General features: G+C 37.9%; 1 protein-coding gene across 1 annotated transcript; it reads right to left on the reverse strand.

Annotated features, from left to right (window-relative positions):
- Positions 1–702: 702 nt before the first annotated feature.
- LOC108675311 (putative uncharacterized protein DDB_G0277255) lies at positions 703–7,797 on the reverse strand. Its single transcript, XM_018163310.2, has 5 exons — positions 6,945–7,797; positions 4,818–6,224; positions 3,118–3,686; positions 1,906–2,105; positions 703–762 (listed from the first exon to the last, which is right to left on the reverse strand). Exons 1-5 carry the CDS (start codon positions 7,640–7,642, stop codon positions 703–705), a joined length of 2,934 nt encoding a protein of 977 aa, XP_018018799.2. The 5' UTR covers positions 7,643–7,797.
- Between the last annotated feature and the right edge of the window lie 10,757 nt (positions 7,798–18,554).

The following is an 18,554-nucleotide window of genomic DNA, read 5'->3' on the forward strand; positions in this document are numbered from 1 at the left end:
CTAAGTACTATCTAACAACAAGAGCACTAAGTGCAGCGCATAAGCACTAAGCACACCACATAAGCACTAAGCACAGCACTAAGCACATAGGCACTAAGCGCAACACTAAGCGCAGCACTAAGCGCACCATATAAGCACTAAGAGCAGCACATAAGCACTAAGCACAGCACTAAGCACACCACTAAGCACTAAGCACAGCACCTGTTGCCGTAGATCTGCTCCTCGGAGGTCTGGCCGGGGCGGCAGTACAGCACCCCCACCTTGAAGGTGCGGTGGTCGTTGAGCCCGTCCAGCCGCTGCAACGTCTCCATAGTCTGCAAATGAACAATTAATTTAATAACATTAATTAATTTAATTAATTATTTAAATGTCTAAATTGTCTGTAAATGATAATTAATTCAATTTATTTAATTAATTTCACTGTTAATAAAATCCTGCCACTAAGAATCCTGTCACAAAGAACCACTTGAAGGATGTGATCAAGTTACTATGATTGATTGAATTTAAAATCCATAAACTAAATACAACTGCAAGGATTTAATCCATTCACTGTGAGGGATTTACCTCCGTCCTCTGGAACCCTGTTAATCCTTAGGGACTAATGCCATACAAACTTAGAGGACCACCTACATGACTAGAGGGCCTCCTAGATGACACGAGGGTTCTAGATGCCTAGAGGGCCTCCTAGATGACACGAGGGTTCTAGATGCCTAGAGGGCCTCCTAGATGACACTCCACCAGGCAGCCTTGCAGGGAGTCCAGCTGCATCATAAATAACAATAATATTAATTAAAATTAGTTATCGTCATCATTAATTTAATATTTTATTAATCATTAGAAATCATCACATTTTCTTACCATTATTTAGTTACCATTAAATTACTTGCTTCTAGGATACTTATCATCATTAGCTAGCATTATTTATCTTTAGAAATCATCAAAGCTAATAACATTAATTCAAATTAGAAATTATCAATTTTCTTAACATTATTTAGTTATCATTAAATATAGGTACTTGCTTCTAGGATACTTATCATTGCTAGTCACCATTATTCATCTTTAGAAATCAACAAAGCTAATTGCCATTAGTAAACTTCACACTATTTACCATTAATCATTTGTACACACACTACCATTAGTTAGTAAATACTGTACCAGTACAAATCATTTCAAACAAGATTCTAATAATTAATTTTAATTAATTAGGGTAATTATTTCACATATATATACAACTCGTTAGTCTTGGAGCCATTACAGCAGCCATTACAAATCCCCACTCAAAAAGTAACATTAATAACCAATATTTTTATCAGTATTTTGAACATATAATTGCTGAACTTATTAATACTATGAATATATACTTATTTTTTATTTTTATTTTTATTGATATTTTGAACATATACTTGTTAATCTTATTAATATTTTGAATATATACTTATTTTTTATTTTTATTTTTATTGATATTTTGAACATATACTTGTTAATCTTATTAATATTTTGAATATATACTTATTTTTTATTTTCATTTTTTATTTTTATTGTTATTTAGAACATATACTTGCTGATCTTATGAATAAAAAAGTAAAGTGAAGGAACCTGCGCGGTGCGTATGATGATCCTGTGCAGCAAGCAAGGACTTAAATTTAAATCCCACTAAAAAATTAACAATAATAACCAATATTTTTATCAATATTTTTAATATATACTTGCAGAACTTATTAATATTTTGAACATATACTTGTTTTTTCACTTTATTTTTTTTATTTTTATCAATATTTTGAACATATACTTGCAGAATTTATTAATATTTTGAATATATACTAATTTTTTTTATTTTTTTACTTTTATTAATATTTTTAACATATGCTAGCTGATCTTATGAATAATAAAGTAAAGTGAAGGAACCTGTGCCGTGCGTATGATGATCCTGTGCAGGAAGCAGGGAGTTATGCTCCTGCCGTCAGCACAACCGCCAGTGCCTGCCAGGCTGCCGTGGAGGGCGGACGTGCTGTGCCCCGCCGCGTCCGCCGGGATGCGCTCGCGTCGGTAGCTGATGGCGACGGGACCAAAGCCTCCTTCGTCGTTACCGAAGTAATTCTGGTGATCTGGGGTGCAGAAAAAAATATAATTCTGGGGTGCAGGAAAAATATAATTCTGGGGTGCAGGAAAAATATAATTCTGGGGTGCAGGAAAAATGTAATTCTGGTGATCTGGGGTGCAGAAAAAAATATAATTCTGGGGTGCAGGAAAAATGTAATTCTGGTGATCTGGGGTGCAGGAAAAATGTAATTCTGGTGATCTGGGGTGCAGATAATTCTGGTGATCTGGGGTGCAGGAAAAATGTAATTCTGGTGATCTGGGGTGCAGGAAAAATATAATTCTGGTGATCTGGGGTGCAGGAAAAATATAATTCTGGTGATCTGGGGTGCAGGAAAAATATAATTCTGGTGATCTGGGGTGCAGGAAAAATATAATTCCTGTCTCTTATACACATCTAGATGTGTATAAGAGACAGGGGTGCAGGAAAAATATAATTCTGGTGATCTGGGGTGCAGGAAAAAATAATTCTGGTGATCTGGGGTGCAGGAAAAATATAATTCTGGTGATCTGGGGTGCAGGAAAAATATAATTCTGGTGATCTGGGGTGCAGGAAAAATATAATTCTGGTGATCTGGGGTGCAGGAAAAAATAATTCTGGTGATCTGGGGTGCAGGAAAATATATATTAGAAAAGGGACAACAAGTTTAGTAAATTAAGCAATAAAATAATAAAGGGGATAATAATAAATGAGATCTGAATTGTCAACTTTGATTACCACAGGAAATAATTATTGTTACTCAACCATAAACAATTTTTTCTTCTAACCTCCATGTTTAATAGGCAATGTAATATATATTGATCAAACTAATTTTCATTATATTGCCAGTATAAAATAAATATTTCTTGATCCAAAAGCAATTTGCTCTCTCATTGCAAAATTTTACATTAAACATAAAGACTAAAAATTTTAATTACATAAAGACATAGGTAGTTGCTGTAGTAAGCAGACTAAAGACTATCTCACCTCCAGGTTTGACAAAATAGTCGCTGTAGTAAGCAGACTAAAGACTAACTCACCTCCAGGTTTGACAAAATAGTCGCTGTAGTAAGCAGACACGGAGTTAAGCCCCTCTACTCTAAGCACCGGCTCAGCGTAGGGACAAAGCTGCTGCTGCTGCTGCGATGCTCCAAGGAAATGCTCCAATGACGCTGCTCCTGTACCCGCCGCACCAATTTTCCTGCTCCTAGCAGCATTCGCATCAATATTCTTGCTCCGGGTCTCCATAGGAGCATCGGTAATCTCCATGAAAGGGTCCAGGGTCTCCGGGTTAGGCTCCAGCACCCCCAGGGTAGCAGCGGATGTCGGCCGGTGCAGGTACTGGCACGGGTTACGGGTGATGTAGTGTGAGTTGAGGTTACGGGCGCTGCTTAAGTCTACTTCATGAGACGTTGTTTTTGTTACGGGGAACTTGTGGTTAAGTGTTGTGTTGGTGCAGCTGTAGGGAATGTGTTGCTGTTGTAGCAGTTGTTGTTGTTGTGCTGCCATGAGCTTAGCTTTGGTCAGGACGCCGGATGAATTGGTCTCCCGTGTGAGGCTGATAACTCGCTCGTCTTCCCCGCCCAACTCGTTGCAGAAATACGGGCACCTGAAATTAATAATTGATTTATAATAATGAACAATAATAAACCTGAACCTGAAATTAATAATTAATTTACTATACCAATGAATAATTTGTACCACCAAAAACATACAATTACCAATATACCAAAAATATACAATTTAATAAAAATTGTATGATTTGCAGAAATAGGGGCACCTGAAATTAATAGTTAATTAATAATAATGAACAATAATAAATTGTATGTTTTTTGCATAAATAGCAGCACCTGAAATTAATAATTCATTTATACCAATGAATAATATTAAATTGTTTTTTTTTGTAGAAATAGGGGCACCTGAAATTGGTGATGAATTTATAGGTAACACTAAATAATAGTAAATTGTATGTTTCATATAATGAATAAAAAAACATTATAGATTACAGGTTCAGTGAAAATGGTACAAAGACATCAATTTATTTCTACTTTAATTGGTACAAGGAATTCAAAACACAACTCTTCCCTGATTACCTAATATATGAACAGTTATATAAGATTCATAGGCAAGAAGAGACATCAAAGTATTAAAATTTTGGCATGATTGACAATTATGAGAAGGACTGTAATTAAATAAAGTTAAATTAAGCAGTTAATTTTGATTAATTTTATTTAATTTGGTTCTTGAAACCATTGTTCTTGAAATATGGCACCATTATTTATTGAATTATCTAATACTAATCACAAACTCTTGTTTGATTATAAAATATACAAGTTGTTTCAAGCATACAGAACTTTGTAAAGCTACAAGTCAAGGTAAGGCTGTAGTTCTATAATTTGCAATAAATTTCAAAAAGACAATAAGGTTCAATTTAAATTTAATTTTATCCATTAGAAAAAATGAGTGAGGATCTGTCCAAAAAGCAATGCACATTCTTTCCTTGTGTCAGCCATCTTGAGCTATTTTTGCCCAGAAAAAAAAAGACATATCAGTGCTACAACAGCTCTCTGAATACAATGTGCTTCAGACAGTGTCAGTATTTGTACAATATAACCCATTCATACTTTTTAAAACAATACAATAAAAATAAACAATAAAATAAAAATCAACAATACAGGAAAAATAAACAATACAAGAAAAATAAACAATACAGGAAAAATGAATCCAAAAAAGGACTTACGACTGAAGCAATTCATTCTCCCTCCCATCCCCCAGGCAGATGGTGTCCACATCCACAGCGTCCGGGGACTCGAGTGAGGCAGCGGAGCCATCAGACGAACCCTGTGCTGTATCCGTATCTCCATCTGTTCCGGCATTGCTATTGGCATCCAAAGGAGATTTTAAATGCTCAGGACTTCTGTTGTTGTTGTTGTTCTGGGCATCAGTGCTGGCATCTTTCTTTGTATTTATGGACGCGTGCGCAGCCGAGGCTCCCGTAGCAGACGTACAGTTGCTGGTGGTTGAGTTCAGGAGCAACTGAAGATGTTCAGGGGACAGCACACATGACATTGACCGCACGTCGTGATGTGCAAAGCAAGGACGGAAGAAATATGACTTAGAGGGGCTGTTGTTGGGAGAGTCACATGAGTATTGTTCTCCTTTGTTGTTGTTGTTTCCAGCCATGCTAGAGGCAGAGTTAGTATTGTTGCTGCCACTGTCTTTGTTAGGTTTACTATTGCTAGAGGAGTTAGACTTAAAATTACTAAAGCTATTGATGTTATTATTTCTATTTGTTTTACTAAGGTTAGAAGTGCTTTGGTTTGTACTATAGTTGTTTTTTTCCAGAGAAGATGTGGCTTCATTTTTTTGAGATCTACCAGAGCTTTTTGAATTACCATCACAGCTGTCAACACTGTCACTCAAACCAGCATCACTTTTATCTGAAGGTAATGATTCAGAATTCCCTTTAGCTTTCTTCACGGAAGACAGCCGACTGTCAGGAACCAACTCAAGGGAGCTGAACTCCACAACCTCTTCTTCAACTTTGGCATACGAGCTTGAGAAACTTGTGTCAGCATTCTGGCTTGTGCCGGCACACAGCAGAGTGGTGGCTTTCTTGCTGCCTGAGGTCTTGGAAATGTTCTTTGGTGTCGAGTGCATGGAGGAATCAGTTGGTGGGGCAGGCTGAAGAAATGTTACATTCAAATTGCCTCCTCCATCTATTTTGTTCAAGCCAAACTCTTGACTAGCTGAGGATGGCATTGATTTCTTACGAGAGGCAGGATTCTTAACGGAAGCAGCATCTGACCTAGAACTATTCATGATTTTCTTGAAAAAGGACTTACTCGCAAGACGTCTTGTCTTGACTTTAGGAGATCCAGAACTGCAGGATGCATCATCAGGTTTAGCTCCTTCCTTGTGGCTGTCACAGTCGCTGCTATAGCGACTGAGGACATCAATGCTTCCCTGTGATCCAAACTCGCGGTGCAGTCTATTAGCTCCCGGGCGGCCAACATCTGAGAAAACTTCATTGATTTTCTTGCCACCGTCACCCAGGGCTGAAGTTGTCCGATCAATATCCAAGTCCAGACTCGAGCTGCTCTGATGGTGATGCTGATGCTTCCTCCCGTGAAGTGTTTCATTGTACCTGAGAGAATAATTGTATTACAAGAGAAATAAATGCACATATCTCAGCAAATTAGTCTTCAGAAAATCTAATTTCCACTTGTCCTATACAAATTGAGAGTCACTAGGTTACCAGTTATCAAGACCATTACATGACTGCAGAACAAAAGAACAATTACAGAAAATTTATTCTTGGAAAAAAGTCAATTTTTGAAAATTCAAGAAAAAATTATTTTTGCTTTCATGATTTTTGCTTTATAAATAATTCAAAGGCAAAAGTAATTGCATTTTTGTCTTATTTATGGATGGCTCCAGGTAGATTTTCAAATTTGGCATCTTAGTGCTAGATTGATTAGACTAAAATAGCAAATAAAATTGAACAATTGAGCAATAAAACTCTTATTTTATTTATTTTATTTAAAATATTTTAATTTAAACCCTTGAATCAAGTAAAAGTGTGATTACTGTACAGGTGTGGAAAAGTGTTTCATTGTAGGCGTGGAAAAGTGTTTCATTGAAGTGGAAAATCTTCCTCCTGTGAAGTGTTTCATTGTAAGTGTTTCATTGAAGTGGAAAATCTACCTCCCCTGAAGTGTTTCATTGAAGTGGAAAATCTTCCTCCCCTGAAGTGTTTCATTGTAAGTGTTTCATTGAAGAGGAAAATCTTCCTCCCATGAAGTGTTTCATTGTAAGTGTTTCATTGAAGAGGAAAATCTTCCTCCCATGAAGTGTTTCATTGTACCTGGAGGAGTTCAAGTTGGGGCCATCATGCAGAGGATGGTAATTCCCATCCACATGGCTCCCTAAGGATGACTTGCTCAGGGGCTCAGCTGCCGTGAATTTCTGGAGGTCACTGATGTTGTGATGGCTTGTTTTTCTAATGCTGCCAAACATGGAAATTTTGTGGTTCTTCCTCTCATTGTAAGAAGTTCTGTGGGCCTCAGATCTGGAGAATTTACTGGATGTTTGAGAGTAGCCCGAGAATGAAGCCGTGTCCATGTCACAGAAGTTGGGGTCCCCATAACCCTGATTTATTTGGGGTTTAGCTCTGAAGTTACCTTTTATGTTAGGGTTAATGTTCCCATTAGAAGTAAAGACCTGCACCTGATGACTCACAAAACCCGAGGAAATTGATCCCTCACTACGATGGATGCTATGAGCACAGTCATTTGCTTGAGATATTTTAGCAGGCAAAATAGAATGTAGAGATTTGCCGGCAGTAGATTTCTTTAGTGTGCCGTTAGATTGCTGTTGCTTCTTCTTCAAGTTTGGAAGTGTACCAGAGCCATATTGATCTATAGGAGCTTGTGAGATATCATTGCAAACATTCTCAAACACAAGAGCTTCATCAATGGCGGCAAACTTTTTCTTCAGGTGAGGGGTGCCAGAGATTGATTCAAAGTTGTTTTCAATTTCATGTTGTTTGGCATATGTTTCCATGCTCTACATTGATAAGAATTTATCAATACACAAAAAAATGCAGAAAAAAGCTTGGAAAAGATAACAAAGTTGGCTTCATCAAAACAATTTGCCTCACTTCAGTAAGATAAACAAACATCATTGAAGAAAAATATGAGAATCCAAATCACAACTCTGGGAAAATTCAAAACTTTATTAGCATACAAGAGAAATATGTTAAGGGCAGAAACAACAAAGTAATCTTTAGAACATCTAATTGCTACTTGTGCTATATAAATCAATGGTCACTTGGTTTCCATGTATCAAGACCATTACATGCCTGCAGAACAAAAGAGCAATTACAGAAAATTTATTTTTGAAGAAAATTTATTTTTGGAATAAATTTATTTTTGAAAATTTGAGAGAAAATTATTTTATTTTTCATAATTTTTGCTTTATAAATAATTCAAAGGCAAAATTAATTGCATTTTTGTCTTATTTATGGGTGGCTCCAGCCAGATTTTAGAATTTCGCATCTTAGTGCTAGATTGATTAGACTAAAATAGCAAATAAAACTGAACAATTGAGCAATAAAACTCTTATTTTGTTCAAAATATTTTAAATTTATACCCTCAAATTGAATAAAAGTGTGATTACTGTACAGGCGTGGAATTGATCTACATTTAATGCCACAAGTAGAGCTTTCAGCCATATTTGGAACCACCAGACTCCCTCTAGAAGAATTACACCTCCTATGACCTATCCAATTGTCAATAAAAGTGCATGATTAAACAGAAGATTACAAATTTATTAAAAATTAGTCACTTTGGGATCAAGAGATTTCATAACATGTAGGAGAATCACAATCCTGTTTATCTGGTCTAAAATTAGAATGACAATAATGGAAAATTTATGCATATAAATATCCTGATTCATAAATATCTTATCTAGAAATGTAATTAAATAATTCCTTGATGAATTCAGCAAAAAATAAGGATAATGACACTTTTTGCCTGCCTTTTCTAATATGTCCAGAAAATGATCATTTTTACCTGTAATTTTTTTTTTAGTTCTGCCCATTATCCAATATTGGTAGACCTTGTCCAATTTATTCATCAAAAATTGATATTGATACATTTTTGCATTTAAATTAAATTACTTATGTCAGCCATGAACTGTCATGATGATTGATGAACAGGAGCAGACTATATCTACTAACTATTCTATTGGACCTGCAATTATGTCTTTCCCTGCATTTTTAGAGCTGCTAGAGTCTGGCCAGATTAATTACCTGTACTAACTAATTGTTAACAGGAATGCATAATCAGACCACAAGATTCCAAATGAATTATAGATTTTTCACTTTGGAAACATGATATATTTTATTCATAAGTAGGGTAACTACCATCCTGCATTCCTGCATATGGGCCTATGAAACAAGCATTATTACTGGTTACTTTCGAAAATTCTGCACAATATTTGAGATTTGTTTCTTGGTAATTAAAATTTGAGGCTGATGGCAAATTTGCAATGCCTCCAAGCAGGCATGAAAAATATCTACTTGGCGAGCAGCGACTGAATTTTTTGAGCCATTGTTTTATTAATGTGCCAGATGCGATTCCATTTCTTTGAGCCGTGATTCCATTTTTTTTAAGCCGTGAATTCCTTATCTTGGCCATAAAAAGCCATTTACAAGCCACAAATTTATTTACAAAGTCCATGCGCATGTTACCGGAATACCGGTTACCCCAAATCTCTAATTTTGCCCCAAAACAGTCAAACGGCAACAATAACATTTGTCTTTACTGTGTAAGCTGAACTCGTGTTAATGCAGTCTGACCGCTCAGATGTGACCGCAACTATGCCCGATCTAAGCAGCCTTCAACTAAATGTTTAGGTTGACTTGTTATCATTATTCATTACAATTATTACATTCTGCAGGAAATTTTGGCAGCAACGGTGTTAAGTAATGCAGATTGCAAAATTTTAAAATTTTATGAAATGACATTTTTGCAAAGTGCAAACTGCAATTTTTTCAATCAATCAAAATTACAAGCCAGTAGAGCTGCAAAATTTCATAACCGGTACTTACTGAAATTATATGCTGTTAGAGCTAGGTACAATATTTCAGAGAAAAGTAGGACTTTTCCCGACCTGCCTTGAAAAGTTGAAAGCTTCAAAGACAACAAAGTTCATGACAAACCAATAGTGAACAGGTATTTCAGCTATTTCTGATTCTGAATAGGTTTACATAGATTGGACCTCATTTTTGTCCAATAATTAATACATCACTTTCTCCCATTCCATGACCATGAGTCAACAGAACAAGCACCATATGCCATAATGGCAATCTTGGCATATTTAATTTAATGAATTATATTCCGATTTTTAAATTTCCAACGTATCAAAATTTCAAATGGAGACAATAAAGTTATAATTAAATCTCGAATGAACAATGTATATACAGAACTTTAGTTTTTCCTCAAGCAACATGCACTTTTTCCACTACCTATGAAACTAAATCACAATGAATAATTCACTCCTTCAATCATAGCGTTTACAGGTTTCCAATCACATTCGCCGTAGGTGTGTTGATTTCAAGTCTACGAATGAGTCTGATTTGCCTGGATCACATCATTACTCATCGCTGATTACAAAAGCAACAACAATGCAGTGAGTCTTAACTACGCAAGTCACGAATAAAAAGCATTTCAAAACTTCCCAGAGCACATAAATATACAAATGCAATTAATAACTTCACTAGACACCAACATTATACATGTTCACACGAGTCGAGCAAGTAGCATCATCCACAATGAATGAAAGAGCGTTGTGTTGTGAACACAGTTGCCAAACACTTCCAGGCAATGAACGTTTGTTTGAATTGAGAGAAGCGTTATAGAACTAATTGAACTTATAACTTGAAATTACAATTTAATTAGCCTCTTTGGTTTAAATGAAGATACCACTACTCTGATAATCATAATTATATTTCGTGATTGAGAAATAAAATGAGGATCTCGTAACAGGAAGCAGGTGGGGTTCGGGAAAAGGGGGGTCCAAAGAAGGCAGGATGAGGAGTGATTACCACAACTGAATTTATGAGCAGCAGAAGAAGAAACTTGCTGGTGCTCGAGATAAACTATCGCTTCTCTAATCTCACAATCACGGGCTAGACGATATATCAGCCTTCTTATCACTGACATACACTTCCGGCGATGACACTATTGTTTTAGTCAGTTAATACCAATAAATAGGACCTCCAAATGAAAGCAATTTGTTGCGTGAACGGCAAGTCCCATCCGTCTTGTAGGAGCTTGCAAGGGGCGAAGGTATTGAAAATTTCTCACTCATTAAATACGATGATTATGGCTATTGCAGAAATTTCTATACAGCAATTTCTTTACATTAATATCTCTGTAGCAATATATACTGCAATGTCTTGCAGCTGTGTGCGAAGTAAAACTCGATCATAAATATAATAACTGCCGTTGGATGTAGCCGTGCAATCAACAATAACGATTGAGACCGAAATAAAATTTAATTTTTAATCAAAAAGAAGGTAGAACCGAAATAGTAGCCTAGTAGGGTAAATAAAAAATAATAACGATTGCATTACATTTAAATTTTTACGTAGTTGCGTTCTAACTTGTTTATTGTCTGTGCGATTATTTCATGCGATTTTAAATAACAAAAATTGTAATGACTATAAATTCCATGGAAATTCTTCAAAACTGGTACAGGACCTCACAAAAATCAAGTGCTTGCGTTGGATTAGCTGTATAAAACAATTAATTAACAACTTAATTTATATAAAATAAACATTTCGTCAGTTTAATATAAGAAATCGTACACACTAATTGTGAATTCAGAATTCTCATTAGTGCAACCATTGCACATAAATATTGTTAGACGAGTCTCAGCCAACGTACTGTGGGGGTTTTCTTTTACCACTCCACATTAAATTATTTAACTCCTATCAGAGAATTGAATGGCCTGGCTAGTTAACCTGAATTGTTTACCAAGGCACGGACAGAAACCTAGAGATCGGCAGGACGAATTTGGTTGGGAGAAATGAACACACAATAAATTGTTAGGTTATTTATTAGCTCAGCTCACGTGACCTGCTCGTTTTGATGCAGGAGGTTGATGCGCGTCCAAGGGCCACCGTAGTTGGGTTGTAGCGTTGATTTACGCGTGGTTGAGTGGCGAGACGTTGGCGAGCTTACTTAATGCACGTCGTGAGGCTGACGTAGTTGTTTGAGTGTTCACGTGGAAGAAGGTTCACAAATTCACGGAATATTAGACAGAGTTAACTGAGTATATCACATTAGCTTATTCAATGCACGTTGTGAGGCTGACGTAGTTGTTTGAGTGTTCACGTGGAAGAAGGTTCACAAATTCACGGAATATTAGGCAGAGTTAACTGAGTATCACATTAGCACTGTGGTGTTCACGTGGAAGAAGGTTCACAAATTCACGGAATATTAGGCAGAGTTAACTGAGTATCACATTAGCACTGTTCACTGAATATCCATGGATGAGCGTCGGCAGGATCCAAGATGGCGGCGCCCGAGTTGGCGGGAAGACAAGCAACTGACGCCGATGTCGAAGACTCGAGGCTGGCCTATGTGCTGGCCGGAATAATTGGATTTACTGGCGGGAGATTTCGCTTGATCTTGATTTTATGCGTTGCAGGAAACAGATGATGTAGTGATGGGAGATGTTGACGAATCGAAGTCAGGAGGCGAATAGAACGAGAGGCTATCAAAGAAGCAGTGAGCAAGAGGGGCTCGAGATGTTGCCATCGATAAAGCTGTTTTCTCCGAAACTCTCGTGATGATGTTATAATTATTTAATATGATTTAAAATGTACGACTTTAATGTGTATTGTGAGTGTTAATATTAATGTTAGTATAAGAAACATAAAAATTAGTTATATTATGTTAGTATGAAAAATATAAGAATTAGTGATATGTTATGCATAATATTAGTGCTATGTAGCGAGATCCGCTACAGTACCTCAGGCAGCCAACGATGTCTGTTTCATAGAGATTTGCAAGAAACATTAGTTTCTTGAATAGTTGGTTAGTTAATACATATTAGCGATGAAATGAGTGGAATTATACCACGGTATTTCATAACATGTTTTACGAGAGTTATTAATTGACGAATGTCAGTAGACAACAACAGTTACACGCATTTGATCATACTTCGTATTTCTGTTACGGTTCAAGTGTTCTAAATGATTACCATACGCGGTTGGGTGTGTTTTTGGTAATTATGGTTGTGTGTTCTGGAAAATCATCCTCGATTTGACCCAACCGAAGTCACACTCAAAGAAATGAGGGGAAAGTTGTTTTAATAGTGATGTACTGTTTGCTACAAGTGGGTCATATTAATCCGCTTATGCGCCGCAAATGAACGTATTAATGCTACGTACAATAAGAGTGTCACAATTTGGATAGTATGACCCATTGGTTTTTCTGGGTGCACTTAGCCATGACGGGGGCACAAATGTAGACGAGGTGTCTGCCGGAGGTCAGCTCTGCCAAATTTACACTTCATTTCATATTCATTTGCGTGTGCACGGATGCAAGAGGGAATAAATAACAGCCTATGAACTTGAGGGCTTAAATTTATTTGGCCGGACGTCCACTGCTAGTTCTTCAACATGCTTAATTTTGCAGAATAAGAGGACTTCTCGCCCTTGGGCGTAGATCTTCAGGATAATGGGGTAAGCTTCATAAGATTCTTCATCATATTAAAGTTGGAAGTGGTTTTATGAATTTTTTTAACTCACATTCAGGCCAAATTATATTGAATCTGTTAGGATTTTTTGTAATAACAATTTTAATGAAATAAACATAGAATTATTTATAGAGACGAAGCCACTCTTAAATAATCCTATTAATATTGGCACCTTTGTTCGCACCAAAATCTCAAATTATAACAACACAGTGTCAAAGCTGTACACGATCTCTGCCTCTCTACATTCTCGTAGTTATTAAGAGTATTTTAGTCCTGGTTAGGTTTCGAAATAGAATATATATAGCAATTTATATTTTCCTTCTTTTGAATACATTTGCGGTCATAGTTCAGAAAATACTAGAAGCCATTAGTGGAGTCGTAAATTAGCTTACTGATGGTCAAGTTGGCTGTAGCCAGCCGTGGCCTGACTAGTACTGGCTGCCACAAATGGCTCCTTCTACACGCAGCAATAGTAAATGTTATTACTTACAACGCTCAACTACAACAACGATCGCCTGCCGACCGCTAAACTAAGTAAAATGCACAAGCAACCTCAACTCCATTCACACCGAAGCGTACTTATAACATAACATAACATAACATAACATAACATAACATAACATAACATAGTGATGTCGGCGCTGAAGTGTAGGCCTGATGTGGCCTGTCGCCGATTCTTTTCCATTTCGTGCCTTGTTCATAGATCTAAACTCGTGTCATTTGACCGGATCTTTTCATGACTGGCGATAGTTTGAAGAAGCTACTANGGCGGCGTGCGCGTCGGCAGGATCCAAGATGGCGGCGCCCGAGTTGGCGGGAAGACAAGCAACTGACGCCGATGTCGAAGACTCGAGGCTGGCCTATGTGCTGGCCGGAATAATTGGATTTACTGGCGGGAGATTTCGCTTGATCTTGATTTTATGCGTTGCAGGAAACAGATGATGTAGTGCTGCGAAAAATAAGGCCTTTGTTAATACGCTATTCACATTTTACGACACCATCTCAAAAATGAGCTAAAGCCACGTGAGCTATTTATGAAAACACGCTAATTTTAATACATTAATTTAATTCATATAACCTTGCAATGACTCTGACTTCTGAACTAACTTTACTCTTATACTTAACACATTGAATGAGAGCTATTCTACAGCAGAATAATTTCTAAGTTACGGAGCTTACATGGGAGATGTTGATGAATCAAAGTCAGGAGGCGAATAGAACGAGAGGCTATCAAAGAACCAGTGAGCAAGGGGCTCGAGATGTTGCCATCGATAAAGCTGTTTTCTCCGAAACTCTCGTGATGATGTTATAATTATTTAATATGATTTAAAATGTACGACTTTAATGTGTATTGTGAGTGTTAATATTAATGTTAGTATAAGAAACATAAAAATTAGTTATATTATGTTAGTATGAAAAATATAAGAATTAGTGATATGTTATACATAGTATTAGTGCTATGTAGCGAGATCCGCTACACTGTCGCTAAGATTGTTTCTATGCGCGGCTCGGCCACAGAGGCAGGTTGTTTGATTCCCCAACTCCAATCCCTTACCAGGCCAGCGTCCCTGCGACGTTTATTCTTGCCTCAGCAAGCGTCAGCGATGGAGTTTCTTCTGCGTCTCCTGCCAGCAGCGAATTGCGATCTGTTACTCTTTTCCTGACCGCTAAGAAGAAATCGGCGAAGGAAATTCGCAAACTTTGTCAGGTGTATGGAGAAGAGTGTATGAGCTCCGGAATGATGTGCAGATGGGTCAGGGACTTCAAAAATGGCCGAACTGACATCCACGACGACACCTGTGCGGGGCTGCCATCGGGACTTCTTGGACCGCTTCAACCCGCTGCCGCGGGTTTTCGTTTCGCTGTGAGCATTTTTTGTACCCATCTTGCGTACACCTTTAAATAGTCTAAATGTTCAGTCAAAATCTTGTCAATTGTGGTTTTGCTGAAAAATTTTTCACCTTGCACGGGTGTCGTGCAAGGACCAATTTTGAAGTCCCTTACTATCAACGCATCATTGTGGGGCTCATACACATGACAAATGTCTTCGTGAATTCCTACTTCGATTTATGCCTAGCGATCGCAGGGACACTGGCTTGGTAAAGGATTTGAGTTGGAGAATGAAACAACCTGCCTCTGTGGCCTAGCCTGCATCCTAGCGCCAGCGGCAGCCCGAGGAACTTATTTTACGGACACGCTATGTATTCACAGACATAAATTCACTTGNGGCAGACCTGTGGCTTTATGTCCACCCAGCGTGGACCCCCCGCAAAGAAGAAGAAGAAGCTGTAGTTGGTAGAAGTTGGGATTGATCGCGCAGTGCAGTGCTGCCACGTGAAGATGTGACATTGTAAGTATTAAGTAACGCTAATGAAACTTATATAAGCTTATAGTAATTATTTCATTCAATTTAAGAAGATGGGACGGGGTGAGAGAAAACGTAGGATAAAAAATATTAACTAGCCTTTCATCTGGGACTCCTCAGACCTCAATCATGACAATCACCAACATGTGGCACTGTAATAAATAATGGTGGAATTCTAGAGGGGTTTTAAATGACCTATGGAAAGGCCATTGTATAGCAAATCACAGTCTGGATCATAAGATGACATTATGACCCCATAACCAATCGCAGTCTGGATATCAATATCATGAGAGCATGATCCTATCTTGAGAGGTCAGAGGATGAAGTCATGATCCTATCAAGTTATCAACCAAACACAGTCTGGACTCGAGAATGGCATCTTGCTTGAATTATTGTCCAATCACAGCTTTGACTTAAGAGATATGTCTCTGCCCACAAGTATTTTTGAGCACTATACATTAGAATTCCCGGCCCAGCCTGGCCCACTCACTGTCATAGCCCCATGGTCAGGAAGATGTGCCAGGTGTGAGGTGCGCGGGAATTTATTTTGTCATTTTAACGACCTGTGCGATGTGCCGTACTATGCTGGTAAAAAAATGCGCCATGCGCCATACTTTAGAAAGCTAAAATAGTTCTACTATTTTAGTCGACAATATACGCGAGTATATTGACTACGCGAGTCGAACTGACAATAATAAAATGTAAGACATGTCCGGGTTACTTCTGACTCTCCCGCTTGTCCGCATTGTTGGATACGGAACGGACGGTAATCGTAAACTGCGGCTATTATACATATGAAATGTAAACAGACGGTGTGGGTGTTCAGTGTTGCCATATGACTTTGGAGAAAATTTTTTCTAAAATAAAGTTCTAGATTTCTCATTCACTAAATTTCCGTATCAAGAAAAATCATATATTATTGAAAGATAATTAAAGGCATACTGTACTGAGTAATGTGAGTATTACGTTTGTTCCTCCACAAACTGCTCGTGTGCGGCAGCGCGACGTAGAATTGATGGCCGGGATTGCGCGAACACGTGCGCGAAGAGAATAAATTTTCATTACATTGCGCCAACTGTGCACAGCAATAGCTTAAAAAAATTGAAAATGCGAGGGAAAATTCACCTAAAACATACATCATCCTGAGTGTGGTCATAGCCTCCCCGATTAAATCGTTGGCACTCCTAGTATGAATGCGTTCAAGAACCGGCTAGATAAAGCTATGGTAAAAAATATTTTCTGACTTGAACTTCCTAGCACCATAATGAACCTGGTGGAAGTCTAGTAGCTTTTTCAAACTATTGTCAGCGGTCTGTCTTGAAAAGATCCGGTCAAACTTCAAAGGACACAATATTAGATATTCTGAGAACAAGTCATGAAAAGTACAAGAATCAGCAACAGACCACCTCAGGCCTACTCTTCAGTGCCAGCCGGCAGCCGCCAACATCACTATGTTATCAGTTATATCATGTCTGTCGTCTGACCTCAAGGCAGAGAATGAAACTCCCTTTTCGGAGTCAGTACTGATGACAGGGCCAGGGTGCAGAGTTTGCAAGCAGCATTGCCAAGATATGGATTTTTAGCCTAAAACGTCACCAGCCATTTTCAAGATGCATTGCTGGGTAATTTTTATAAGGAAAATACTGCAAGCAACATTGATAGTATATACCTTAGTCTCCACGCACTGCAACACTTACGCATGTTGCAACTGATTTCCTGACAAGCTTCACTGCATCCTGATTCATCCAACCTACCGGAAACATACTGTTTGCGCTTGTCTTTCAGATTTGCAATAAGTCCTTCAGATTTGCAATAATTTCAAAGTAATTTCTAGAATGCAATAATTTTAATTCAAATGTGTCAGCAAGATCTTCTGAAGGCATAAATTTTGCTGCTGATGCATCAACAAAGATCTTTCTATATTCACCCACTTTCTGCACTCTGTTGGCAGTGAAGCTACCAGCTGCAGCTAGCTGAGCTAGGAGAAGATTCAAATATACTTAGCCTTTTGGGACATAGTAGCGAAGCAGAGTTTCTTAGAATCTCCCTTAAGTTCAATTTTGAGTCCTATACTGTAAGTCGACTAGTAAAGTATCATAGATACCACTGTTACCAGCATTATCATACATAACAAATTGGTTTAAATCTTGAGTAGATGAGGAAATTAGGAATGAACTGATTCTAATATATATGTGGTTTGTTGCTATGCTTAGGGACACTCAAGCTCAAAACATGAACCAACCTGACAACTTCCCAAGCCTTGTGAGATGTGAGATGCAAGCTTCTAATAAGCTTGCTGTTGACAGTTGACAAAACAGCAAATGAGCAGTTAATAACATAGAAAATTGGAAATGCAACATGATGAGATGGGGGCCAATTTTGAAGGGTTTCCATTTCATTCTGGTTCACTAGGACTAGGAGAATTATCTGACTCCAAAATCGTTCTTACTTCCGAGCAGAGGCCAACTTCTCCTGCTCTCTCTGCTGAAGTGAAATACAAATAACTGTGTAAATCAGCCCCGCCATTACCAGGTTGTAGAGAAGGGCCTTTTAGCTCAAGATATTGGCATCTTTTAAAGATTTTCATCAACCACCTCGACCTTGCATGGGCGTCCTGGTCGCTGCGCTCTGGAAGGAGGAGCGTGTGTTCATGAGGCGCGCTTAACGATCGAGTCAGCCAAAGTCCGATGACCAACAATGACGCTCGCACTTGCGCGATCTATGTGTCCGATGCCCGATGATCAACATTTACGCACGCACTTTACGATCAATGTAGTCGTTGCCTGATGATAGACACGGATGCACGCATTTTACGATCCATGTTGCCAATGCCTATTG

Source organism: Hyalella azteca, unplaced genomic scaffold (assembly GCF_000764305.2).
Source record: "Hyalella azteca isolate HAZT.00-mixed unplaced genomic scaffold, Hazt_2.0.2 contig15549, whole genome shotgun sequence".
NCBI classification, from domain to species: Eukaryota; Metazoa; Arthropoda; class Malacostraca; order Amphipoda; family Hyalellidae; genus Hyalella; species Hyalella azteca.